The 27342-nt window shown below is 29.2% G+C and overlaps 9 protein-coding genes across 10 annotated transcripts; 6 read left to right on the top strand and 3 right to left on the bottom strand.

Annotated features, from left to right (window-relative positions):
- Window positions 1-7514: 7514 nt before the first annotated feature.
- VNE69_06034 (putative SP-containing membrane protein) lies at window positions 7515-8591 on the bottom strand (the record flags this gene model as incomplete). The annotated part of the gene is made up of 1 exon (XM_065473786.1): window positions 7515-8591. One exon carries the CDS (start codon window positions 8589-8591, stop codon window positions 7515-7517), a length of 1077 nt encoding a protein of 358 aa, XP_065329858.1.
- Window positions 8592-16702: 8111 nt separating this feature from the next.
- Window positions 16703-17623, top strand: VNE69_06033 (DnaJ domain-containing protein; the record flags this gene model as incomplete). The annotated part of the gene is made up of 1 exon (XM_065473785.1): window positions 16703-17623. One exon carries the CDS (start codon window positions 16703-16705, stop codon window positions 17621-17623), a length of 921 nt encoding a protein of 306 aa, XP_065329857.1.
- Window positions 17624-18218: 595 nt separating this feature from the next.
- VNE69_06032 (uncharacterized protein) lies at window positions 18219-19604 on the bottom strand (the record flags this gene model as incomplete). The annotated part of the gene is made up of 1 exon (XM_065473784.1): window positions 18219-19604. One exon carries the CDS (start codon window positions 19602-19604, stop codon window positions 18219-18221), a length of 1386 nt encoding a protein of 461 aa, XP_065329856.1.
- Window positions 19605-19959: 355 nt separating this feature from the next.
- On the bottom strand, window positions 19960-20877 carry VNE69_06031 (replication factor C subunit 3 (RFC3); the record flags this gene model as incomplete). Its single annotated transcript, XM_065473783.1, has 1 exon — window positions 19960-20877. The coding sequence occupies one exon, from the start codon at window positions 20875-20877 to the stop codon at window positions 19960-19962; it is 918 nt and encodes a 305-aa protein (XP_065329855.1).
- Window positions 20878-21370: 493 nt separating this feature from the next.
- Window positions 21371-22351, top strand: VNE69_06030 (uncharacterized protein; the record flags this gene model as incomplete). Its single annotated transcript, XM_065473782.1, has 1 exon — window positions 21371-22351. The coding sequence occupies one exon, from the start codon at window positions 21371-21373 to the stop codon at window positions 22349-22351; it is 981 nt and encodes a 326-aa protein (XP_065329854.1).
- A 297-nt stretch (window positions 22352-22648) lies between these two features.
- VNE69_06029 (cell division cycle 5-like protein (CDC5L)) lies at window positions 22649-23089 on the top strand (the record flags this gene model as incomplete). Its single annotated transcript, XM_065473781.1, has 1 exon — window positions 22649-23089. The coding sequence occupies one exon, from the start codon at window positions 22649-22651 to the stop codon at window positions 23087-23089; it is 441 nt and encodes a 146-aa protein (XP_065329853.1).
- Window positions 23090-23223: 134 nt separating this feature from the next.
- VNE69_06028 (uncharacterized protein) lies at window positions 23224-24516 on the top strand (the record flags this gene model as incomplete). Of its 2 annotated transcripts, none has more annotated exons than XM_065473780.1 (1): window positions 23224-24516. In XM_065473780.1, one exon carries the CDS (start codon window positions 23224-23226, stop codon window positions 24514-24516), a length of 1293 nt encoding a protein of 430 aa, XP_065329851.1. The 2 variants fall into 2 exon arrangements, with proteins under 2 accessions (XP_065329851.1, XP_065329852.1); XM_065473779.1 differs by having other exon boundaries at window positions 24088-24516.
- Window positions 24517-24714: 198 nt separating this feature from the next.
- On the top strand, window positions 24715-25329 carry VNE69_06027 (Rho Ras-like GTP-binding protein; the record flags this gene model as incomplete). Its single annotated transcript, XM_065473778.1, has 1 exon — window positions 24715-25329. One exon carries the CDS (start codon window positions 24715-24717, stop codon window positions 25327-25329), a length of 615 nt encoding a protein of 204 aa, XP_065329850.1.
- Window positions 25330-25597: 268 nt separating this feature from the next.
- VNE69_06026 (exonuclease 1-like protein) lies at window positions 25598-27148 on the top strand (the record flags this gene model as incomplete). Its single annotated transcript, XM_065473777.1, has 1 exon — window positions 25598-27148. The coding sequence occupies one exon, from the start codon at window positions 25598-25600 to the stop codon at window positions 27146-27148; it is 1551 nt and encodes a 516-aa protein (XP_065329849.1).
- Between the last annotated feature and the right edge of the window lie 194 nt (window positions 27149-27342).

Below are 27342 nucleotides of genomic sequence, written 5' to 3'. Positions count from 1 at the left end.
GAAAATATTTGACGTAAAGAATGTTTAACTAAGATGTTTTTACGAGCATAATCAGTAATTAGTCCCATACTTTTGGATTCGATCAACAAAACTAATATTTTAAAAAAATAATAAATTTATTTTTTTCTATTTAGTCTAGGTTTATTACTAATTGCATTTTTCGCGTATTTGAAATATTTTAAATAATTTTTAATTGTAAAATTTACTTTATTAATACCATTTTTTTTATTTTTTCTCAAGAAAAATATTATATATTTTTAGATACGCTGGTTGAAAAATAAAAATGAATAAAATATATACGGGATTAATAAAATAGTTGTCTTTATTCTAAGATTACTCTAAATTTATAATAAATTTACAAATGCTACTATATTTTTAAAAACAAAGCAAATAAGTAATTTTTTATAAAACTTTTCTGAGAAATTATTTGATTGAATTTTTGGGGTTGACTATAAGAAAAGACACAACGAGGCAATAGATGCATCCATCTCTTACTATGTATTTAATATAAGTTAAGAGGACAAAGAAAATGCAAGACACTAAGTACAAGAGATCATGGAATATGATAGTGCGGAAATAAGGGTAGATACAAGATTTCTACTAACATAATGGTGACCCCTAATAACCCTGGCATTCTTGTTTTCAACAGAAGAAAGAAATTTTCAGTTGAAGTTGGTATAACCAACAGGCTCGACTAACTATAGTCGAGATTGAAAAAAGAAAATATGACCTCCTTGCAAATTAAATGGGACTAATACATAAATCCCGCACGTGAATAGTTCCTTATGTAATTACATGTGATGGAAGGTGACAAAATAAGACAATTTTACATCAGGGAGCTTATTTTTCGACCCTACCTTTGAGCATACATCTTTTATATTGTGCTGAAGAAGACTCGAGAGTCCTTCTCTTTGGAACGACACGAGGATACGATCAATAGAATGCAGGAGAAGAAGAAGCGGCTAGAGCTGTAAGTGCACTAGCAAATATGGGGTTGTAAAAGTGGTGTTGTTGAAGGAGAATGAAGACAAATATTTGAAGTTGTAAAACGAAAATGATATGCAGAAAACTTTAGTCTGGGAATATCTAAATCCTACGAGGGATACAGGGACGATCTGTGCTACAATATCTAACTTTTGCAAGAAATTTAACTCAAAAAACCATTTATATAGTTGAAAAAACATTTAAGGCTATAATCATACTGTATTTGTAAAAATGACCTTACGCCTTGACTTTAAGTATAATTTATACAATTTGATCAATAGTAGATAGGTATAAAGGAGTATTTGAAAATTTTTAGAACACATTTGTCTTAAAAGTATCTATCTTTTTATTAACAGTTCTATATTTAGAATTTTTAAATGTGCTCGGTTTTATATCATATCATCAATCAACAAATATATTTGTTAATTTTTTTAATATTTTTCCATCTTTTTGAGTTTCGTAATTTTTAAACCACTTATTTTGTAAACATTTGTTAGTGTAAGATCAAATATGATTTCAAAACACAAATTTTATTATATTATGCTAAACAAATTATGCATATTCATTTTTCGCACATACCTGTTTGGCACCTGCATTGGGGAAATGAACCCGCATTAAAAATAAAAAAAGTTATTAAAAAAAAGACTTAACAATTAATTTGAATGATAAAAGATCATGATCTTTCGGTATTTGATTCGACCAGAGAAACTTCAAAAGTTACCATAGTGTTCGTCCTGGTTTGTTCCATGTCTAGATCGAATATTTCGTTTGGGAAGAAACCAAAATCTATCAATATGTATGGCATGTGTCTCAAATTAATAAAGTTTACGAAATTGACATCGCTATTTACAGTCCTTGCTCCATCCCTGTAATTGGCTAATGCGGCATCATTTGCTACCATTGATCTGTGATCGCAGTAGAACTTATAATATTATCTTGTATTGCCTCAAAAAAGTATTTCGCATTTCTACAAACCTCATGACAAGCAAGACAAACACTGTTCTGCATTATATAGATTTTTTATAATTAAATTTAATTTATTTCTAAGTTCAAAAAATTTCATCTGTTTAAATAAATTTGTTCTTACCAATTTTGTCATTTATTATAGGACGTCTTTTAAAAATTTCGTAGGGGCATTTTCCCAATGCGGGTTTCAAACGGTCATGTACCTAAATAAGTATTCGCATATGTCTACCTATAGACTTGTATTTTTAGCCCCCAACCCCGAATTTTATTTTTGACACTCCAAATTCAACATCTTAGTCGATCATTGTTATAATACGTAACATCGCGTTTATAAACCATGCTTTCGGAACATTTTGAACATGATTGAATTCTTTTAGTACGCTGCGCCTTTAAATGATGGCCATAACTGTTTTATTAGATGAAAAAATTTCAAAGATGAATTTCTTAGTTTTTCGTGAATTTTCATTTTTCTAGAGATTAGAAGTAATTCGCAAGTTTGGGGCCTATTCCCGGGAAAGTCGTGTTTTTTATAATCACTATCCGGAACCAGGCCCTAGCGCCATAACAGCATATGATATTATTCATAAAAAACTAAGCTAAAAGAAATATTCCTGAATAATAAAGTTTTTAACTTATAAACTATAGGCTTTTTAAAATCTATAATTTCCGTCAATCGAGCAAGAAAGAATAGAAGTGCATGTGACACAAATTTTATCATTAGACCAATACTTAGAATTATAAAAAAATCTCAAATAAATGTATTAAATGATCTTCTAAGCGTATTAGTATGTTCTATATATAAGGTAGAAGATACCCAATATTAATTTATGTTTCTTTCGTATATTATGTTAAATTCCATTCTTCTAACACAGCGCTTCCTTACACCATGCTAAAAATAAATATTGCATTAAAGGTTATGCTTTTATGTTACATGCTGCTTTTACTCTAATGATGTTCGTAATAACTGTATATTTCATCTTTAACATAGTTTCTGTAAGTATTTATCAAATTTTGATAAATTTATAAATTTAAAGATTGCGATAAATATTTTATTCGTTTTTTTAAATAATTGAGCAAATTGTACATTTAAAGTCATTAAACACGATTCCTCGTCTTAATCATAAGTATTAGATTAGGTAAGTTAATTTGAAATTACTTATTAGCAATTTGAGAATTCGCACTTACAGTCGACCAGATACCATCGTTTAAAAATATTTATTTGTAATTATAATGCTGTATTTCGCATTTGAGATATAAATATAAATTAAAAAAAATATACTTCTTAATTTTAATTATAAAAAAAAGTATATATATTAGCCGAAAAGTATAAAGAAAAAAATAACGTAAACAAATTTGTTTCTTGAGTATGTATCAAGAAGTCAAAAAAATACATATGAAGATCTTTTTTATATTATAATAAAAAAAAGCTTTTTGTTTTTGTTAATTTTTATTTAAACCTAATTCGGGCCAAGTTCGGTATTCGGGCAATTACTAGATTTTAGTCAATTTCATGTAATTTTAATCAAAATATTTTTTCGTGCGTCTTTTCTATGTTCTCTTTTGACGTCATAAATAGAAAATAATATCATTTAAAGAATTTTCTCTAAATTAGATGTTATATATTCTTATATATCTGAACTCCAAATATGATAAATAAATTCATGGGGCGATACTAAATCGTGAGCTCACAAGTGTTGGCTGTAATCAAGAGGCCAGAAGGTTATTAAAAGAGTTTAAGAGGATTGTTTATGGACTAGTATTATCTAATTATGAATTTGAGAAGAATGTAAAGAAGGAGATTTTTAATCTTGAAACTAATCATAAGGTTTTATTAGAATAAGAAGAAAGCCAAGTTTATAAAAATAATAGGATTAACAGGTGAATAGAGATGATTCAAAGTTCAATTTTGAGATTAAATACAGGAAGCCGATCAGATGGTTGTTGCTGATGCATTGAGCAGAATCCATGAGGAAAGTGATCTGAAAAGAGAAATGTCGAGACAAAGAACGTAGAAACAGAAAACCGGAAATGGTTAAAACCAGTTGAGAATGTCGGGGACAAAGAGTACTGGAATTTTGATTCGGGTCGTAGAGCGAAATGCCTGCATAAGGTGATGGGTTAGAGTTAATGAAGAGGTACCACGAAGAACAGGCCCACGGAGGACTAGGAAGTGTCTGTTATGCTGTGAAATTTGACTATTATTGGCCGGAAATTAAAGGAGATATAAAGATGATGATAAAAGAATGTGATGAGTGCCAAAAATACGATCGAAAAAAATCAGGAGGATGTGATTTTATGCAACAAGTAGATACCTAGAAAAGGTGGAAATAGATTTAATTGATTATAGAGATCCAAGAATTTTTGTTTTAGTGGCTATTATTAATAAAAGAGTTGCGTGGGGTTGCATATTATAAGATAAGCGTGCTAGCTCGATAATTGAATTTATAGAATATTTGTGTGAAAATGGTAAAAGACCACAAGAAATCATATCGGACAATCGAAGAGAATTTGCAAATGAGGAATTTAGATAGTTATGCAGAAAGTTGGATATAACCCACAGGAAGATCAGTATTGAATCACATAGAAGCAATGGAAGAGCTGAAAGAGTCATATGTACGTTGAGAGAATCGGTATAAAAATGAATCTCCCCAAAAGCTTTTAAGAACGAGTTACAAATGCGCTTGAGATATATAATAATAGTTACCATGAGTCTAAGATGCACACCATTTGGGGCAGTTAAAGATAAAACGGGCAATGTAATGCTGAAAAATGGTCCAATGGAAATTTTAATAAGCGATTTAAAAAATGATATAGAGACAGGTTCGTCGAAGGGCAGAGAGTGCGAGTTGCAAAGAGTATAAATTTTAAAGGGTGTAATAAGTATGAAAAAGGTAGGTTTTTGGATATCAGGATTATTAAGATTGTGTGTCCAGGAAATTCTTATATAATGAACTTGAAGAATGGACGATTAGTTAAGAAGAGGCATTATGACTTAAAAGATCTCTTAGGGTCGATGATGACGTAGGAGACTAACCTTTCTTGAGGGGGGGATGTTATATATTCTTATATTCCTGAAACCAAATTTTTGAAATAAATACATTACATTTAGAAATATTTTTTGTATCACGCGAGCGTTGAACCCATGAATGCGTTTGCCCCTTTAACAGAACGTAAAAAATAAGAAATGAAAAGAAAACAAATAAATTTTAAAATCGATTGTTTAATGTTAAAGTTTTTTGAGCATAGACATAGGGGAAATTTATGTATCTTCTTCAGTTTCACATTTCACTTTGTTGTTTGAGAGAATTCTGCAATCGTGACTTCTTTACAAGAAAGGAAGATAATTTTTGTTTTGGTCTTATCATCAAAGTCTCTAGCTACAATTACCTTGTCCCCTATTTCTAAAGTATATTATGAGATATGATCTTTGATTGACGATCCATTCTTGCAAGGTAATTTGGATCAACTGAACCAGTTTCTGTTTTTTCTTCAAGAACACCAATCACAACTTCATTTTTATTTTACACATCAAACTTTAATTCAACTCCTTTCATAATATTATCTGAAGACTCGTTGACATCCTGCGTGAAAACGAAATTAACTTCCGGTATTTTTTAAAATAGGTTAAATGGAACCTGCTATGCCGCACTATGTTAGGCTAATTATAGTTGTATACGACTTTATTAAGACTTCAAGGCCATCGTTTTTATCTTCGGTTCTAGAATTACCACAGCAAGCAATCCTTCTTCAAACCTTGTCTTAAATAGTGCGAGTTAAAGTTTGGTTAACCCTTTCTATTTGCCCATTTGATTGTAAGTGGAGGGCCTACTATGTTTTTGAACAATAACAAAGTCTGCACAATATTTATTCATATGAAATTTACAGAATTTCTTTCAAGTATCGCTTTGAAGGAACTTGGGAGGACTAGTCATATTGTAAAATAAAAATTTTAAATTTTCTGTAACCTCTTCTCTCGTTTTACTTTTTATTGGTTAGGCCCGGCAAACTTCAAATACACATCTATTATTAAAATTCAACAATGTCCATCGTTAAACTTTTATAGCGCGTCATATAGATTAAATCGATCATAATTCGTTCCATTGGTTTAGAGGCCGTAATATGAACTTGGCGCTCTTAATTTTTTAACGAGTTGCGATTGTCCACATATGATGCATTCGGAGACGACTTTCTAATAATATCTCTAAGTTTTAAAACAAACTTATTGCAAGATGCTTCAAATCTGTTGACGCCCCTGTGTTAAAGTGCCGGAAAGCTCTACATTCAACTTCCAAGCTTTCTACTTTGGAAAACCTTAAGATGGTTTCCAGGGGCCTCATCTTTTAAATATAGTGCCTCATCTATAATAAGGTAATTGGCAGCTTTTTGTTTCAACCGTTTTTTTGTTGCTTTTCTAAACCAACTTCATTATCCCTGCCTTGTAGGATTAATGTTAAATTATCATAATCAACAGCATTTTGGAGGAAGAATATTTAAAAGGATAAAAATAATTATTTTATTTATCAAATTGAATAATGCAAGTGTTTTTTTATTAGAAATATTTATGTTTTTTTAGTATGCCATAGTCTAGAGGCATGCTTAGGTGTTTCCTGCGTATGGGACGTGTTCGAATTTAATTTGAAGCATTTATTTATCTAATTGAGATATGATTCAGACAGGGCTTTCTTTAAGGAAAACTCGGGGTTAATGCTTGCATGGTGTGGAAATCTTAGGGGGTCAACGCTCGCGCGCCTCATATATTTTTACAAATTTAGACTGCTTTAAAAACATATTTTTTAGTAATACATTATCAAAAAACGATTTAAAATAATGTTGATCATAAATATTGATAAAATCAGATCTTAATAAGAGTCCGTTTTTTGTACTATGTAAATTTTTGTTTGTTCCTTTCCACTCTGGGCGCTTTGAATTAAAAAAAGGACTAAAATAAAAAATTCTGTATTTATAATGATAAGGGGGGGGGCTAAAGTGAAAATTAGCCAAGAATACAAATAAAACTCGTTTCTGTAAAAATATTTTTTATATTTTAACTACATTAATAAATGTATATGGTGTTCAAAATTACAATTTCATTGTTCTTCTTTCATTAAATATAGATTTTTAGATAATTTTGTAATTCTTCTTTACAATTTAATAGTGTACCCCATGCCTTGTTTTGGTGTAAATAGATCATTATAGAAAAGTCCATTTTTTATCTCGAAGATTAATTTTCTTCATGTTTAAATTAGGGAAAAATGAAGATATGGCACAATTAGAAGTTCCATTTTTTGATTTTTAACGTTTTTTATTAAAGATCTTATAAAGTGTTGCTGATATTTTAACGTTTTAAGTTTTTAATTTATACGGACGATTTAACCACATATTTATTTTATATAATGAGATGCAAAATAAATATATGTACATTTCGCAATTAATTAAAATGATAAAAATTATTCTGTGGTTACCATCAAGAACTCAAACTTAATTTTAGAAAAAAAAAATTTTAATGATTAAAATTTATAGAAAATTTTTTTTCAAAATAAATAAAATGATTATCAAATTTAATTCTAGACACTCGTCCCGGGATCTTTGCTGTTAACTTTTTTGTATTCTTTATCGCTGTTTTTTATTTTTCGACAACAAAAAAACACAATAGCTCCTATTACCAACATTATAATTATAATTAATCCAAAAATGCCATATCTACTCTCTGATATGAGTTCATAAATTTTACTATATGCATTCTCATCAGTTTTAGAATCAACATCGCTGCTATTAACATTGTCCCTATTATTTGCACTTTTGGTGATGTTGTTTAATTTAGTGCTAGTATTGGTTGAAATTATAGGAATTTCGCTTGTAATATATAATTTTGCACTACTCGTAGTATTTATAATTTCAGGAAAATAAGAAGCAGTGGTATTCTTAAAAGTAGGATTATTTGGAGTTGTACTAGTCAAAATATCGAAATCAAAGTTTGAATCGATGCAATCTTCAGGCTTGAATATCTCTTGCCTTTTTTCATAAAATTCTTCTACTTCATACGACTCTATCTTATGACATTCAACATAATAATTCTTATATCTTTTACATTCTAAGTACTGAACTGAAGGTAATATTCCTTTCCCTCCCCACAGAAAACATAATTTTTTATTAATGATTTTTTTAATGGCATCAATACGTGATGGAGATTCGGAAATATGATTTTTGAAACACAAATTTATGGATGACAAAATACTGCTTGTTTCGAAGATTAAGTCGTGTATGAAATTAAATTCTTGGCCTGGTACTGGGAAATAATCTATAAAAGAATTATTTTTTATACCAAAAAGCCTAATAATGCCATGTAAATATTTTCCAAGAATTCTTTGATTGTTTTTTTTGAAATAAGCTTCTAAATTGCTATTCTTTAAAATTAATCTAAATGTTTTATGGCTAGTTAAAGTATGCCAGATAAATCTACCAAGATATTCGATCGTGGTTATTGAAAGTCCGGTGTATCGCAAATTCCCATTCAATATAGAACAATATTGATCTCTGCTAATATTCGTAATATCATCGATCCAAGCTGTTTGATTGGCGTCCGTAGCTACTACAATATCAAAAAAGCAACAATAATTAAAATAAAAAAGTATCGATCTCATATATGGGTACAAAAATTAGAAATTCTTTAATACTTGAAAAAAAAATTATAATTAACAAAATTGTTTGATAAAAACTGTGGTGGTCTTAATATATGACAAAATTTATACTTTTAATTTTATTTATGCATTGTTACCAATGTCATGTTTGAAATTGTTGTACGCAAAACTGTTATTAAAAAAACATAAGTTTATTTATTTAATCAATTTATAGAAAAAAATTAAATGATATTTAATTAATTTATAGAAAAAATCAAATGAAGTTTAATCAATTTATAGTGAATATCAAATGATATTAAATATAACATTGATTGACATTTATTTTTACACTCTTCCCTCTCTAAAAAATATACTTCCTTAAGTTTCTTAGACTTGAGGTTATTATTTTTCCATTTGCTAACTTTATTTCGGCAGAGCCAAATTACTTTAGAAATAACGATTCCGCTAAAAGTATAATCCGCTTCCAATTTATGTTCTTTCCCGATTGAGTGATGATAGAATATTTCACCCCCCCCCCCACTTAAATTTCCTCTTGAGTCTTACTTCCTTACATTTGCAATAACTTGTTTTGTAACATGATATATAACACCTTTGGTGTTTCGACAATCTTTTATTTGACCACATTTCCTGTAATGAGCAGTATATTCCCGGGAAAAGAGTTAAGGTACCCGTCCAAAGTCTTACCTATGCACTTCACCAAGTCTATTCTTCCAAAATTTGATCCTTTTTTTCAGCTTCTCTACGTATGTCCGATTAAATCTCTCTACTAATCCCGTAGTCGTCGGCAAATGGGGGCTCCTAGTCTCCATTGAATTTTGTACTTCCTAGAAAATTCTTTTATACTGCTATTTGCGAATCCCTTCCATTATCCGAAATAATTATTCCCGGAACTCCGTACTTTGAAATGGTTTCTTCGATTCGTATTCGAGTTTTGTCTGCATTTTTTGATCGTAACGGTATTACGTTTGCAACCTTTGAAAAGTGGTCGATTTTCTTTAATATGTACCTATATCCCGTTGGCTTTGGGGTAGTGACCTACTATGTCGATCCCCATATCTCATTTGGTTTAAATGACTTAATTGAAATAACGCCTTTCCTTATATAATATGTTGAATGAATTAACAAGCATAAGGAGTTTATTTATCTAATATTATAAAGACACCCCACCCCCCCCCCAAAAAAAAAGCACTTTATCGGTAAATTCTTTCACTTTGTTTTCATTTAAGAATTTTTGAAATTTTTTAAGCTGAGCGTGATCACGCTTAACCTTCTTTCCATTTATTAAAACATAATAAGAATCACCTTCTAAGATTTCTACGATCTTCCCTACAAATACGTATTTACTATCTGATTGGAAAATGATGTGTTAGTATTAATGTCTTGTGATAGTACATATTCTCCAATCTCGAATATTTTCTGTTTAACGACTTAAATTCCTTCTCGTATTTTATTCGTTGCACTTCTTTTTCTTCTGGCGTTATTATATTTCCCCACATCTCATTTGGTGTACATTTAATACCTCTGTAGTAGGTATAATTAAATCGTTTAACTATATCTGGTAAGTTTCTTTCCGAATTAAATTGGGTTCTTCTAAAAACTTTTTCCTCATAATCTGCCATACATTTAATTTTAGTCTTTCGACTCTTCCGTTGGACTGATGTTTTCCGGGGCGTGTATTATGAACTATAATCGAGTTTTTCTCGCACCACATTGAGAACTCTTACGATATGAATTCTCTACCATTTTCTATTATAATTTGTTTCGGAAGTCCTTACTCTTCAAAGATTTCTTTCATTTTTTTAAACGTTTCCTTGTTCGTTTTGTTCTTTAGATATTTTATATTAACTTTTCATGTGTAAAGATCAATACATGTAAGTGGGGGTATAGCCTGTTCTAGGAATAAAAGGTCCATGCTAATTTTTTCCAATTTGTAATTTGCTTCCACTAACTTTTCTCCTCCTTGTGTCTTTCGTTGATTGCATTGACAAGATTTACAACGTTTATAGTATTAAGCAATTGATTCGTTTAGTTTAAGCCAATAATATTTTCTCTTTATTCCATAAATCATTGCATCTCTTCACCTTGGTTTGTAAATTTTTCGTGTACTTCCTTAAGGAGCGCTGGTCTATCTTCGACAGGCGGAAAGAGCTTTGTTTCTGTATCGCTTACTTTATAATGCCACGTACCTCAGAATCGATGAGCACATTTTTTGGCAGTTTTAAGTCGTGAGTTTGGTCCAACGTTTCATAAATTACACTTGACACATCAGCCTCAATAATTTCGGCGCCTTTCTTATAATGTATTGTGAAGTCATAACTTTGTATTAATCTCTCATTGGTTCTAATTTCATATTTCTGAATATATGTTTTGTTTTAGCAAACGTAAGGGCGGTGTGATCGATTATTACTTTAAACTTATAGCCTTAAAAATATGATTCATTGTGTTGTATTCCTCAAGCCATAGCTAGAAATTCCTTCTCTGTTATTGTATATTTTTTCTCTGCTTCAGACAGCTTTTTGGATGCCCAATCTATAACTATAAGTTCGCCATCTTTTTCTTGTTGTAGGCAAGCTCCTATTCCTGTATTTGAGGCATCTATTGCTAAGACAAATAGTTTTGTAAAGTCTGCTACATTTATTGCTATGTTAGAATTTAACTTTAGTTTTATGTTGCTAAAGGCTTCCTAGCATTCTTTGGTCCATTTTAATTGGTCGTTGCATGTGAGGCCTTTGAGTGCATCATATAATGGTTGTGAAATTGTTGCTAGGTGCGCAATATATTTTCTATAGTAATTTGCAAATCCAAGAAATTTTTGTAAGTCTTTTTTGGCTTTATGCGTTTTGAAGTCAATATCTTTCTCTGGTGTTCTCCTATTGGCCTCTGAGTTGACCCGTTGATCATAGATCCTGAAGGCTTTACCGTTTTGCTTTTATATTGCATTTTATCTGCATTAACTAAAAAATTGTTTTTTGAAAGCCTTTAAAGAACTTCTAATAAGTTCTGGTCATGTTCTTTTTTTAATATTAACTTTGGCACCTTCTTTTGTATCTATTGTGCAAATTATTTTATTATAACCTCCGGATGGTTCATCATTAAAGACTTTATAGAACTTCTTCTTAAGTTCTCCTATTTCATGCCTCAATTTTTGGACATTAACTATAGTTGAATTACCAATCAAAATGAAAATTGATCCATTGTCCATGATGTAAAAAGTGGTTGTTATCTGTATGTGATTTATTTTCACAGTTAATTCTACGTATTCTGTTAGGGTATTTTCTTGTCCAAAAATGTTTGTTACCGTAATTTCTTTCGTCTCTATGTAAAGAAATCCTTTTTCTTCAACAAGCTTCCTAATAATTCAATTTAGATTGCTACCTGTATCTACCACTGCATTTATTTTATCTCCTGCAAGAAATACTTCTATAGTCTTAACTTCTCCTAGTGGTGTTTGTAGATTGTTAATTATAACTGTAGGAATATATGTCAATGTCGATGTCAATGTCAAATATATAATCGAGTTGATATATTTGACATCTGATCTTTTAAATAATTTTATAAAAATAAACCCATGTTTTGTTCCAACAATTTGGCGACAAGCGACAAAAATATTCTTCTCATCTTCAGAAATGAAGAGAAAGACGACCCACAACAGTTCATAGAGGACTTGATGGAAGTGGGCAGGTTGAATGAGTACAGCGAGGGTAAGCTGTTACTTACATTCAAGATGTCTCTTAGGGAAGAAGCAAAAGATTGGATAATGGCCCAACCAGTAGGGCTAGACTTGGGTGAACTAATAGATAGATTCAGGGAGAGATTTGTCAGTAATATGATTCTGAAGATTAGTTTGGAAAAGCTTGCAGCATTGAAGTATACAGGTGGATCTATTATGAACTATCTCGACAGAATGGGTGCCATAGCGAGGAAAGGAAATGTACCAGAACAAGTCCTGGTAGCGTTTACATTGAATGGTCTGCCGAATAATCTAGCTAACATCGTGCTTATTAACAACAAAGAGGGCCTTACATGGAAATACATCTATGATTCATTAAAGAATATTAAGGATACGAGAGAGACCGAGCGAAACCAGATAGCATCCTCATACGGTCAAGAAGTTAAAGTCGAAGCAATAAGAAACAAAGTTAATAGTAAAAAATCAAGCTATTCAAAAATTAGATGTTTGATCTGTAGCGAGCAAGGACATGTGGTCTCTCAATGTCGTTTCAACAGTTTAAGGAAAAGCTCTAAGGTGAAAAAACAAGTTAGAGAGGTTAGTATACCACAAGGGAATGATGAGATAGATGTGGAAGAAGAGGACTTGAATAAATTTATTTTTAATTATAGGTTATTAAATAGCAGAAGTAATCGATCCACTGTTAAGTTGGCTACACTTGAGAACAGTAAACGACCGTTTAAGGTATTATTAGATACAGGTGCAGAAGTTAATTTGATTAGGCCGGAACACCTCGAAGACAAAACGAGATTGACTAGAGATAATCTTCAATTACGGGCGGCCAACGGGTCACAGATAAGAATCATAGGGAAAACGATGTTGAAAATAAAAATAGAAGGATACATATTTGAAGACGAATTTATTGTAACACGGGACATCACCATGCCGTGCATAGTAGGATGGACATTATTGGACAAATATGAAGTTGACCTAAGATTTGGAAATGGAAAGGTCAACATGGAGTCGGGACAAATCCTTAAAGGAAATGCAATTGGATATCATAGGATTAACACGGGAGATAGTGAGCCAGTCATGGCTCAGCTATATAAATTAGGCGGAACGAAAGAAAAAGAGGCATCTAAAATAATAAAGGAATACCTTGAGCTGGGGGTGATACGGCCAAGTGAGAGTGCTTGGCGAAGTCCAGTGATTGTAGTACCAAAAAAAGATGGAGGATATAGATTGTGTATAGATTACAGGCGGCTTAATGATATTACGATTAAGGATGCATACCCCATGCCTAGAGTGGATGAGTTTATTGATGCACTAGAGGGTGCAAGTTATTTTACTAAGATGGATGCAGAATCGGGATATCACCAGATCAATATGGCTCCAAAGGATATTGAGAAGACTGCCTTTGCATGCAGAGAAGGACTTTTTGAATTTGTAAAGATGCCTTTCGGTCTAGTAAACGGGCCAGCCACATTTCAGAGAGCAATGAATAACATACTTAGAGAGTTTTTATACAAATTCGTGGTTGTTTATATGGATGATATCTTGGTCTATAGTAGAACTTTCGAGGAACATCAAGCGCATGTTAGGCTGGTTATGGAGAAGTTGGTAAATGCTGGAGTAAAGCTGAATGAGAAAAAGTGTGAATTTAATAAGAAAGAACTGAAAATCTTGGGGCATGTGATCTCGAAGGAAGGAGTTAGGATCGACACAGAAAGGATAAAGAGTATTGAGGAATTGCCAATTCCAAAAAACAAAAAGAAATTGCAATCATTGTTGGGGCTATATAATTACTGTTCGAAATTTATAAAAGACAGTCATAAGATAGTAAGCCCATTGTATAGGATCATTAAGTTGAAAAAGGAAGAGGAAATCAAATTTTGGAAAAGGGCATCAGAAAACAGGCAGTTGTTTATCGAAGCCATAGAAGCGTTAAAGGCAGCTGTGAATAAAGCGACATTATTGACTATCCCAAATACGAGAGATAAATTCATTTTGACGACGGACGCGTCAAATGAAGGAAGTGGAGCCATGCTATCCCAGGTAATAGAAGGAGAGGAAAAAATGGTAGCATACTTTAGTTCTTTGCACACGAAAGCGGAAAAAAATTATTCTACAACAGAACAGGAGCTGTTAGCGGTAGTCAAAGCATTTCAACACTTCAGAGAATATCTACTGTTGGGAAAGTTTACCTTAAGAACGGACCATCAGGCTTTAAAATATCTTTTTAAGTCAAGAATATTAAGGCAAGGTTGGCGAGATGGTCGCTCCTCCTTCAGGAATATGATTTTGAAATTGAGTATATTGCGGGACCCTCAAACTATGTAGACCATTTAAGTAGAGACTTCAAAATAGAGATGAAGAAAATTGAAACGGTAAGCACTGCTGAAGAAAGGAAAGTTATAAACAGGGAAAGGGGACTAGAACTGGTCAGATTTTACCACGATATGTTGGGCCATGGCTCAAAGAAAAATATGAAATATAACATGAGACGTAAATATGAATGGAAGGAAATTAACAAAGATATAGATCAGTTTGTAGAGAACTGCGAAATCTGCCAACAGGAAAGAGAACAAAAACAATTCAAAGATATTGTACCATTGGTGGCAAACAACATTGGAGAGATTTGGGAAATTGACATAGTAGGACCATTCAAGGAGAGTGAGGACGGGTACAGGTATCTACTGACAATGGTAGATCATTTCTCAAAAACGGGGGAGATTATCCCGATCCATACAAAAGACATGAACACAATAGTGTATTTAGTGGACAGATACATCATAAAGAAATATGGAATTCCGAAGGCAATTTTAACAGATAATGGACGAGAGTTTAAAAATCGAATCTGTGAGGATTATGCAAAAGAGAAACAGTTTACTTGGAAATACGGATCACCATACAGTCCGACCACCACAGGATTAATAGAGAGATTTAACAGAACAATAGGAATTAAACTGAGGAAGATCACGGAATTTGGCAAGTTCGATTGGGCCAAATGTGCAAAAAAAGTAAATAAAGCCTATATGCAGTCCTATCACCGTGCCATAGGCTGTGCGCCCATAGAATTGCACCAAGGATTAGTTCTTAATCATATGGATCTGCAGGAGGGAATTAATATTAGAATGGATAGAACAGACTTTAGGACTAGAGCGAAGGAGAATTTAGAACGATACAGAGGGGAGTATGCAACACATGAAAAAACGGGTGCGACCCAATTGGAAGAAATAAAGGTAGGTGACAGGGTATGGTACAGACTAATTTTGCCCCAAGGAGGGAAACTGGAACCAAAATGGCAAGATAAAGGAACGGTCTTGGATAAAAGGTTTAAATCGTATAGTGTTTTACTTGACGACGGAAGAACGATTACAGCGAATCGAAATCATGTAAAACTTTTAAAGGGGAAGTAGTGTAGGAATATATATCAATGTCAATGTCAAATATATAATCGAGTTGATATATTTGACATCTGATCTTTTAAATAATTTTATAAAAATAAACCCATGTTTTGTTCCAACAATAACTCTTTCAACTGCAAATTTTGTTCTTCTTTGAGAGGTTGTTTATTGATTCTTATCTGCTCAATGTTCTGAGTTTGAGGTTTTCTTATTTTTAATTTTTGCTTTTTATATAAATAATTTTCTTCTCCTTAATAGTTTTATCTTGTTCTGAAAATCATCGTATACTGATTGGTTAGCAAAGTAGTCTCTAAAATTTAAGAATCCTTCTAAAGTTAAAAATGTTCTTGAAATTGTTTTTTTAGCAAATTCTTCTTCCATACCAGAATCATAAGCAATAGTTATAATTCTATCTAACCATTCGCTCACTGTTCATTTAGCCTTTGTCTAGTTTCCAATGAATTCAAAAGAGTTATTTCCTCTGTTATTTTTTTTAGTCCAGCCTTTAATTGTCTCCATGTAACATTTGTAAATTTTTGATTATTGAAATTTGGGCCTTCCTATCAAGAATCCTGAGGAAGATTGATATTTTTTCCTTGTCTTAAATAATGTTGTGAGCTTTAAACTATAGCTCCACATTTTCCATGTCTGCTTTGGCTTTAGCGATTCTGAATGTTAGTCCTTCTATTTTCTGTTCCGTACCGGGCGCCATGTTGAAGGAGTTAACAAGCATAAGGGGGTTTATTTATTAAATATTATAAGACGCCAATATAAAATTTTTTATTATTCTTCAATACACTTAGAAAAGTTAAAAAGTCTGGGCTCATGTCGAGCACATATTATTTCTTAGAAGATTTTTTATAATTATATAACCCCTTATAAATTATTTAATATACAATTTAATTATAGTACAATTTTTTATCAATATTATTATTTTCTAATAATATGTAATTTCTTTATATATTCAACTTTTTAAATAAGATAATATCTTTGCTGTAATAAATTAATAATATTTATTAATTTTTTTTACCCTCAAAATGAGTCTTTACGATGTTCTGAATGTTCCCAAAAATTCCAAGAAATCTGACATTGAAAAAGCTTACAAAAAGATGGCCAAGAAAGTTCACCCCTTAATTAATAAAAAGGGAGACAAGGAGTTTATGGAACTAAACAGGGCTTATTCGATCCTTAAAGACGATTATAAAAGAGACTTCTACGATCTAGCAGGAGATGCTTGTATAAATTTACTGGACAACGAGAAGGATTCTTATGTCATTGTTAGAATGTTTGATAGGGTCAATATTCTTTGCTGTGCTTTATTTCTTATAGGCTTCATTTTTAATACTCTTTTTTTACCAGTAAGTTTATACTATAGTATTTCTCAATATGTTTTACTTATTTATTTAATTCTAGGCGGCTTTCTTTTACTGCCCCTTATTCGAAATTTATTGCGACTTAAGTTTGCTTTTGTTAGACAGACTTCTTATGTTATTCTTAGATATCTTTTATTTACAAGATTAATTAACACATCTAATAAGTGGATATTTTTATTTATCGCTTTTCTTGAGGCCTTTTTGATTTTTATTAATCTTGGCAGTTATTCATCAAAAACTTTATTTGTCAGTTACGTCCCTTTTTTGATTAATTTGTCATGTGCGACAATCTGTAAATTTAACAAGTACGAATTCTTTTCTGCGCTTTTAACTTATTTCCTTTTACACATTTATTTTTTTATACCACAAAATCCTTTGAGCAAGACTCTTTCTTCTATTGTACTCTTCTTATATTTTAGCCCGATATTTCTGATTGAGCTTGGCGTTAGAAATTTATTGATATTTTTACCACTAAGTTTATTGTGGCTGGTTGCTATAAATGGAATATTTTTCGGGCTTATAAAGCTGAGAACTTTTATACCATCTTATACACCAAAGAAAAAAGAACTAGAATACTATGTCTGATAGAATGAGACATGTAAAATAAACTAAAAAATGTGAAATTATGAAAAAGCTTTATAATTACACTATTAAATAAAAAAATAACTTAAAAAATTTTTACTTTGAGTTTGTAACTAAAAAACTTTTTTTGAGATAATATTCTCATTACTTGAAATTTTTAACTTAAGAACCTTCTTACTTTGAAAAAACTTATAAGAAAGCAAAATTATATAGGACGTTAAGTTTAAATAAACACCTCTTAACAAATCTTATTTTCAAGATAGTTCAAAAAAACATCTCCATTTTTCAGCCCCAAATGAGACAAAAAACAACACAAAAATATAAAAAACGCTGTAAAAGGAGAGTAAACGTCAATAGACTAAAAAAAGAAGGAACTTTGGGCTTAGATCAAATCCAAAAAAATATAAAAAATAATATAAAACCAGAAGACTTAGAAGATATGCCAAGTAATGGGAAATTTTATTGTATGGAATGCGACAGATTTTTCATATCTGAAAATGCACTTAAATCTCATTTAAAAACAAAAGTCCATAAAAAACGAATTAAAGAACTAAAAGAAATTATTCATACACAAAAACATGCAGAAATGGCTGCTGGACTATTTAATTAAATTTTCATCTTCCCATTCAATTTCTGATAAATTTTCATCTTCCAGCTCAATTTCAGAAAAATTTTCTTTATTTTTAATATTTGAGAAATCTAGTTTGATTTCAGGCGCACTGCCTCTTTTTGGTTGGTACGGGAATAAAATACGACTTATGTTATTTCTTTCTATTTTGAAATATTCTACGATGTCTTTAAAATATTCTGCTATAAAAATGTGGCCTATTTTTTTAGAAATTTCTCGTAATAAAATTAAAAAACTTATTTTATAGAAAAACAATTTGTTTCCTGAAGTATAAATCTTATGTAAAAAATCAAGAATTGATAAAAGTGTACATTCTCCATCACATTTTTCTTCCTCGCATTTTATACATTCTGTAATTTCATATTCTAAGATCTGAAAAATACAACGAATTTTATTTTCATTAAATCTTATATACATTTCTTGTTGTAAACTCAAAATCAACAAAACTTCGTACCTAACACTAAAAAGTTTATCTGTTAAAAATTTTGATATTTTTTTTAAAAATCCAATATCTACCATTTCTTTATAATTATAAAAATGTATTCTAATAATTCTTAGATAAGTCAATTTCTTCTCAAAACATCCTTCTATTAACTCATTATTTTCATATAAAAATTCATATTCATTTTTTTTATAATTTATTACATTGTCCATTTCTTTGAAGTCGCACATAATTAAATTGTAAAGTGAGGTGTTTACAAGATTTTCGTAAATCTTTTCATGGTAAGATGAGCCTTCTTTGAAAAATGAAAATTTTTTAAATTTTATTAAATTATTTTCATTGAAAATAATTTCCGAGTCAAATTGTTTCCTTTGTATTTCATAAAAACAATCTTTATTTGAGACTAAATCTTCTTTAGAAGATTTAGTACTGGAAATGACGCCTTTGAAAATTGTGTTGTATATTTTACATGTTTTTGTATCAATAATTCCATTTAATAAACAAAAAAATCCACATTCATACAACAAATTGATAGTAAATTTGTATTTACCAACAAATACATCTATAAAATCTAAGATGTATTCGTAATTTTGATACATTTTTTCATACAATTTGTCAGTTATAAAAAATATAAATTTTTTTGTAAAATATAAATCGGGTAAATTCAAATTATTTAAATTTGTACTTAGAAATTCTAAGCTTTCATTAAATGATTCGTCATTTCTGAGACACCTCAGCAAGTTACTAGAAAAGAATTTTGATTTATTTATTATATCAAATAATTTTGGATTATCAGATAACAATAAAGAGATGTTTTCTAGTATTTCATTATAGTTATCTGATATCTCATTGTCTATAATTAGAGAATTCATTAGTGAAACTAAATAAATATCTAAATCAATGTCGTTATTCATTAAGGGCTTAAAAAATAAATAAAATCTTATTTTTTATAATGAGTCTGTTGAAGGTATAGGTTTGAATCTTGAAATCTAGTAAATTTGGATTCTTAAGGCACATTGTTTGTTTAATAGAGCACATTAAAATTTTACAATATGGAAATTTAAATTTTGAAAATTTTACAATATGGAAATTTACATTTTCAAAATTTTACAATATGGAAATTTACATTTTCAAAATTTACAATATGAAAATTTACATTTTGAAATACCGCAGTCTAAATTTTTTAAAAGAAAATCAAAACATAGATAAATTTATTGCAATTTATTTTCAGTAAATTTACATTCATTTTATTGTTTTTTTGTTTATAAATTAATCTCGATATAGCGAAAATACACTGATTAATGCTTTAAGTTGTACATTTTCATTACACCCGAGACTTGTTCGGCATTCTATCTCACTCATTAATTTTAATATTTTCATCTTATTTTTCATTTTAGATTTTACGACATATTCACACAGGTGCCCAATTATTGATAGAAGATCTACAGACTTTGTTTCTTTTACTACTTCAATGTCATGAAGCATAGAGTCAAAATCTTTTTTATTTAGTGACTCAAATATTTCTCCGAAATCTTCTTTACTCATAGTCGAATTAAATTTCAATACTGAATATCTATCAATTTTCCCAAATGATTTGCTTATTGCTTGTACGTCATTGATAACTTTACGCATATCTCCGTAACAAGTTCTATTTAGAAATTCCAAGCCTGTCTCGTCAATCTCAATTTTTTCTAATTGGCACAAATCTAAGACACTTTTTTTAAAATTTTTTATTGGATTAAATCTAAACTTAGAACATCTACTAAGAATCGGAGAAATAATCTTTTTAGGATAATTGGCTATTAAACAGAATCTTGTAGTGGAACTAAAATCTTCCATAATTCGTCTTAGTGCATTTTGAGCATCTCTGGTCATAAAATCAACTTCGTCTAAAATGACAAGTTTAATTGTTTTACTAAAAGTAGAAGCAAATTCTTTGATTGTGTGTCTTACTATGGAAATTCCACGCTCGTCACTTGCATTTAATTCTAAAATACTTGAATTTGGTAAAAAATTTGACAAAATTCGGATTGAAGTTGTTTTTCCTGTACCAGGTGGGCCATAAAACAACATGTTGGGAATTATTTGGGAATTTTGTATTGATTTAAGACAAGCTATGACTTCTTCATTGCCTTCAACTTGGTCGAATGAAGATGGTCTATATTTTTCAACAAAAGGCGCATTCATTTTTGAGGGTTTAATATTTTTTCTTAAAAAACAGCTTTCAATTTTTCAACCTAATGTGCATATGAAATTATGAAAAAATTTTTGAAATGTTTTTGTGTTGTTTAACATTTGCCGCATTAATTTAATTTCATACTGGATTTATAAATTTATTTGACATGTTTTTGTATTGTTCAACCTTATGAGCATTCAAATTTTTTCATCATATTTCTTTCAAATGTTTTTGGATTGTCCAACCTAAAGTGCATTCATAAATCTCATTATAGTTTTTTTTAAATGCAAATGCATTTTTTAACATATGTCGCTTTCCAACTTTATTTTTAATTTCATTTAAAATTTTTCTATAAATATTTTATTAAACTTAGTCAATGTAATTGTTAGACAGAAACGCAAAACTTATAAAATTAATAATTGATTTTTATTTTTTTAATTGTTTCAAATTTTTGTTTCATACTGAAACAGTAAATAAAACATTTTATTAGAAAAAAAACATACTATGGACAGAGAAATTATAAAATATACTCTAAAAAGTTACTTAGGAGACCATACAAATTTTTCATCACCAGAAAAGAAAAAAGAGACTTTTGACAAGCTAAGTACCTTGTCAGTTAGAGATTTTGAAAAATTTGTCAATGACATTATTAATGAAATTCATAGACGAACAGACATGGAATATAAAAAACCAAGAAAACACAGTATGAGGAAGAAATTGATACAAATGAAAGAAGATACTTTCAAAAATCTAGTCTTTGATTTATTAGAAGTTTATGATGTTAGATATCCTAGTAATATGGAAGACGAAATAGAAAATATTAGTCAAATTATTACATGTCTGAAAATGAAAGAAAATCTAAACCAACAAATTTTGAATGAAACTAATATAACTCTAAAAATTAATTTTTTTTTAGAATATATAATTCAGAAATATAATATTAAAGACGAGATTGTAGATCACATGGTAGAATATATTGATAATAATATACAAGAAGAACTTACAAGTACCTTTGAGGGTATTTTTAATTATAAGTTGTTTATTGATAAATTAGATAAGACTAGGTATGCTTCTTTAGAGAAATATATAATTTATAGAGACAATATAAAGAGATTAGAGAATATGAATATTAATGAAGATATTAAGAAAGAAATGATATTTAATGAGTTTTTGAATATTGTCAAGTTTGTTATTGACAAACAAATTTTTCATGATGAAGATTCTATAACACGAAGTGTAAATAGTTTTATAGAGACAGTTTCTAAAATTGAGTATGATGAGGAATCTTGTGTTAAGGAGACAGGAAAGATAAAAGAATCCTTAGATTTATTTGTAGAAAGTTGTCAAGGAATATTAATAAATTCTGAGCACTTGACTGGACTTCAGAATATAAAATCAAAAGATTTTTTGATCTACGAGGACATAGTCGAATCTGTAAATTTAATAAGGAAAGTTTTAGATGATATAAAACACAATAAAATGTAAACTAAGCAGAAATTAATAAATAATTTTTAATGTAGAAATTTAAACTTCAATAATATTTTTATAAGATTGAAATTGCCAATTGGGCATAACATTAAAAAAAAATAAAATGGAGTGCTTTTATTTTATTATAATTTGTCCCATTGGCACAGAAGTGTTTAAAATTAATCTTCTGCTGGTTTATATCAGATAAAGGCTAAATTTATACATTTTATATTAAATTTAAAATACATACATTTTAAAAATTGATCAGCCTAGTTCAATTTCTAATAAGTCTTAATTTGCTTTATCCCCCAAGTCATGGCTCTAGAAAAAGAGAATAACTTGTGGAAGAAATCAGAAGACGAAATCTTGAAAATGGGCGTCATGAAATACGGCCCAAACAAGTGGAACAAAGTCTCTTCTCTCCTGAAAAGAACACCCCTTGAGTGCAAAGAAAGATTTGAAAATTTTTTAAGTTTAAATAATACGTGGACAGAAGAAGAACAAGAGAAATTATTAGAAATCTCTAGACATCTCAAGCCCCAGTGGGGGCTTATTGGTCAAATTATGAATAAAAGTGAACAAGCTTGTTATGAAAAATATATTAGCAGTGTGTACAAACAAATAGAAGTATCAAAACATGACGAACTTAAAGAAGCGACAGAAGAATTTGTAAATGAAGATGTAGAATGTGCCTATAAAAGAATAAAAAAACGAATAAATCGAAAAGAAAAAAAGAACAAAATAGATTATATATAATTATTTATACGTCATACATATAGAATAAATTTGTTTATAAAAACCAATCAAATGCGTTTTATATTTTAAAACACAGAAATAAAATGTTTTGATTTTCTAAAAATTTATTAAAAATATTTAATTTTACCCAAGTTATGAAAAACAATATTAAAAAAATATTAATTTTAATACGAATAGAAGCAGGCCTTGGAGATGTAAATTGGGGATTGCGTATTTTAGAAGGAATAAAAAATAAATATAAAGTTATATTAGTTTTTATAAATTGTATGAAAAAACAAGAAAATTATCTTAAGAATCATACCAAATATAAAATACAGGAAATTAACAACGAAAAAGAAGATTATTTTATAAATGAAGAAATCAATATTTTAAACAAAAAGAATTTGGATAAAGAAAAATTTATTTACATTTATAAAGAAAAGGAAATTAGCAATCAAAAAATTTTAGACCTAACTAAAAATTTTTTTAAAATTCTAAATTTTCATTTTTCTCCGAAAAATATTATAAACCATTCACAAGTAATAAATTTTGATGAATACGGTAAGAATTCAGAAAAAATTTATTTTTTATTTAGAAATTATGAGGAGGAGTATAAAGATTTTGTTTGTTTAGACAACAAAATCTTAAAAATCAATATATCTCCTGAGAAATTTAAAAAGATTTACAATTTAGAAGATGACAAATTTAATATTGAGAATATGAATTATCTTAGTAATATGCCGTTTTATTTCTCATATTTTTCTAGATCTGATCTTATAAAAGACATGATAAGTTTTTTTTATTTTGTTGAGAAAGTGATCATGTTTTCAGAGTTAAAAGAGTTTACAATATTGACTAATATTTCCGATATTTTTTCAGAAGATGTTTCCTTAATAGATTCTAATAAGTCAGAGTTAAAAGACGATTCTGTTTCTCATAATATTTTTGATTTATTAGATCGCGAATTAGTTACAAATGGCTTTACTGAGTTATATTACAAATTATATTACATTTCTCAAATGATAAATATTAATATAAAACTAATAAATAATAATTTAGTATTAGAATATAAAGACAAGATTATACAAATTAAGACTTATCCCGTGCTCTCTAAATATGAATTTGATTTTTTATTATTAAAAAGCGAAGAGATTGTAGGCTGCACTGGAGACATGTCAATATCAGAGACTATAAGTTCTAATAGAATCTTCGTGTACCAGACATTGAGTCATAAACTTAATTTCAGAAGAATGCTCAACAAAGAATGGAATGAATTTTATAAAGAAAAAAAAGATTTTTTATTGGAAATTATGTTTGATCCAGCACTAATTACAAAGAGGAAAGAAATAGAAGATTTTAAGAAATTTAAAAATAAAATGTGGAATTTTTATGAGCATTTGAAAGGGAATTCATTTTTGAGGTGGTTAGATGAGAAATTAGAGGAATAAAACAAAATAAAACATTTTTAATCTAAGATTACTCGACAAACTAAATAATAAAAAGAAAACAAGAATTAAACATTAATATTTTATTATTAAACTGAGAAATGCTCTGTAAATTATAAATACATTTTAAAATATACACTTTCGCCAGGTGATTTTGGCAGCTTGTTTTTCTTTGTTTATGCGGTTTATTTTTGACCCCCAATGAATGAAGGTAAACAAGTTTTATCAAAACAATTGACCGTCTTGGGTTACGGGACATGTGGTAAAACAAGTATTTTAAATAGACAAATCAACCAAAAATTTGACGAGAAATTAGAACCAACTGTATTTACATCTGCAAATATAGAATATAAAGAAGAAAACCATCTAGTCGAATTGAAGCTTTGGGACACAGCAGGACAAGACGAATTTAGTCGTTTTAGACATTTGGCCTTGCCAAATGCCCACTACGTCTTAATTTGCTTTAATGTGGACAATCGTAAATCTTACAATGAAGTAACAAACACATTCATTCCTCAAATTAAGGAAATCAACCCCGAGGCCAAATATTTCCTGGCTGCCACTAAAATAGATTTGAGAGATGACAGCGAGACACTTGAGAAATTGGCACATGAAGGAGACTCGCCCATAACACGGAACGAAGGAATGAGACTGGCCAAAGAAATAGACGCAGTGGCATATTTCGAGACATCTGCTAAATTGAACATAGGAATAAGCGAATTATTTGAACAAGTGGCAAAGTACGCCATAAAAGAAAACAGTAAAAAAGACAGATCAGCATTACATAAACTTCTCTGTTTCTTTTCGTGTTGCTAAATAAATGAAATAAAATATTAAATTAATTTGTTCAGAATTTGTTTGTTTTTTACTACAAAGTAAAAATATAAACTGGATCTTTTTTTTAAAAAGTCAAATAAGATAGTGTAGTTTTTTGGAATATGTGTTTTATTGCTTTTTTTTAATTTACCGTTTTTTTGTAACATTTTTTTTTGAATTGGTTAAATTTTAATTCGAACTCTAAAAATTAATAAAACGAAATAAATGTTTCAGAAATGTTTATAAATTTTTTATTATTTTTTAACCCATGCCTATAAGAGGAATAGAAACAATAAAGAAATCATCTTTAAACACTTGGATTGCTAAAGCACAAGTTTCTGTTTTAAAAGATTCAATTTTGGCAATAGACGGTTTTTGGTTCTTAAGAAAATATGTTGTCACTGGTAACATGAGCGATTTTTTTATTAGCAAATGCGACGAAAGATTTTTGGCACCAGTTTTAAGATTAATTAAAATGTCAAATCTATCAAAAATCCAAATCCTTTTTGTTTGGGATGGTTTGGATTTTGAAAAACCAATTTCAAATTCAAAAACAACTGATTTTGACAAATTAAAAACGGGATTTGAAGCTTATAAAAAAAATGAAGAAAAAATTTGCAATCAAAATTGGAAACATTTACTTGATTTTGAAGATGTTGTTTCACCAATAAACAAATTATTAAAACAATTTGGTCATGATGCAGTAAGAGCTCCTTATTCCGCTACGGCACAAATTGCGTATTTTTTACAAAATAATATGTGCAATTACGGATTTTGTAAATCTGATGCTTTGATTTTTGAAGGTGTTGAAAAAATCATAACTGATTTTCATTTGGAAAATTCTGAACATTTTATGTTCACAGCTTTCAATAAAAAAAATTTTATGAAAGCTTTTGAATTAACTAATCAAAATTTTAGAATTTTGGCTTTTGCACTGGGCTGCGAATTTTGTCCAACTATCCCGGAATACGCAGACAATTTTATACCAGAAAATATTATTACTATTGTAAAAACAAGAGATTTTGATAATTATTTAGAAGAACTTTCTAAAAATAATCCTATTTATTTAAAATATATTAATTCATTTTATACAGCATTTGTTTTAATAGATTTTCATCCAGTAATGAAAGAAGAAGGTAAAGTTTCATTTTTTAAAAATAGCGAAGTTGTACCATCTGATTTTACAAATATATTTGGGAAAAGATTGTCCGATAAATTTTACAAATTATTATTTAATTGTAAAAATATCGTAAAAATTTTAGAAAAAATTAAAAAAAATGAGGTGAAATTTTTAGAAAAAAACATCTCATATAAATTATTAACTAATCAAAATCCCGATAAATCAGATTTACAGACTTTATTGGTCAAAGATTTGAAAATATCGGATAAAATACCCAAGTCTATACAAGTACTTTATTATTACCTTATAACAGAGAATATAGTAAAAGAAAAATGCTTAGACAAATTGATCTGTACTTCTAATCTTGAAGAGAACATGATCATGTCTCAAAATGTTCCGGAAAAGGATTTTGATTACTCACAGATCGAATTTGTTTACAAATGCAACAAAATTATAAGGCAGCTTAAAGAAACAAAAGAAGTTTATGAGATTGTGTCCCCCACGGGGGACACAAATGATTTAAATTTTGATTTTAATATTTTTTTATTCCCAATTTTGTACTACAATAAGAATAAAGAAAATCTCAACGACAATGGTACTAAATATTTACTTAATTTTATTGAAGGAATAAAAGACCACATTGAGCTAAATGCAGAAATTAATGAATCTTATAAAAAAACATTTCAGGATATAAAATAAAACATTTTCTTCCTTCATTTTTTTTTTAATCGACGGTTCGAAATTTTTGACATGTGTTAATTTAAAATAACAGCTAATAATTTTAAGTATATTAATAACGGAAAATTTTAATGGTTGTTTAATATTGTCTATATTCATTTTTTCTAACATAAAACATTTACAAATTTCCTCTACTATTTCAGCCCCCTTAGAAC

Source organism: Vairimorpha necatrix, chromosome 6 (genome assembly GCF_036630325.1).
Source record: "Vairimorpha necatrix chromosome 6, complete sequence".
Lineage (NCBI taxonomy): Eukaryota > Fungi > Microsporidia > Nosematidae > Vairimorpha > Vairimorpha necatrix.
This window is presented reverse-complemented; position numbering and strand designations above follow the sequence as displayed.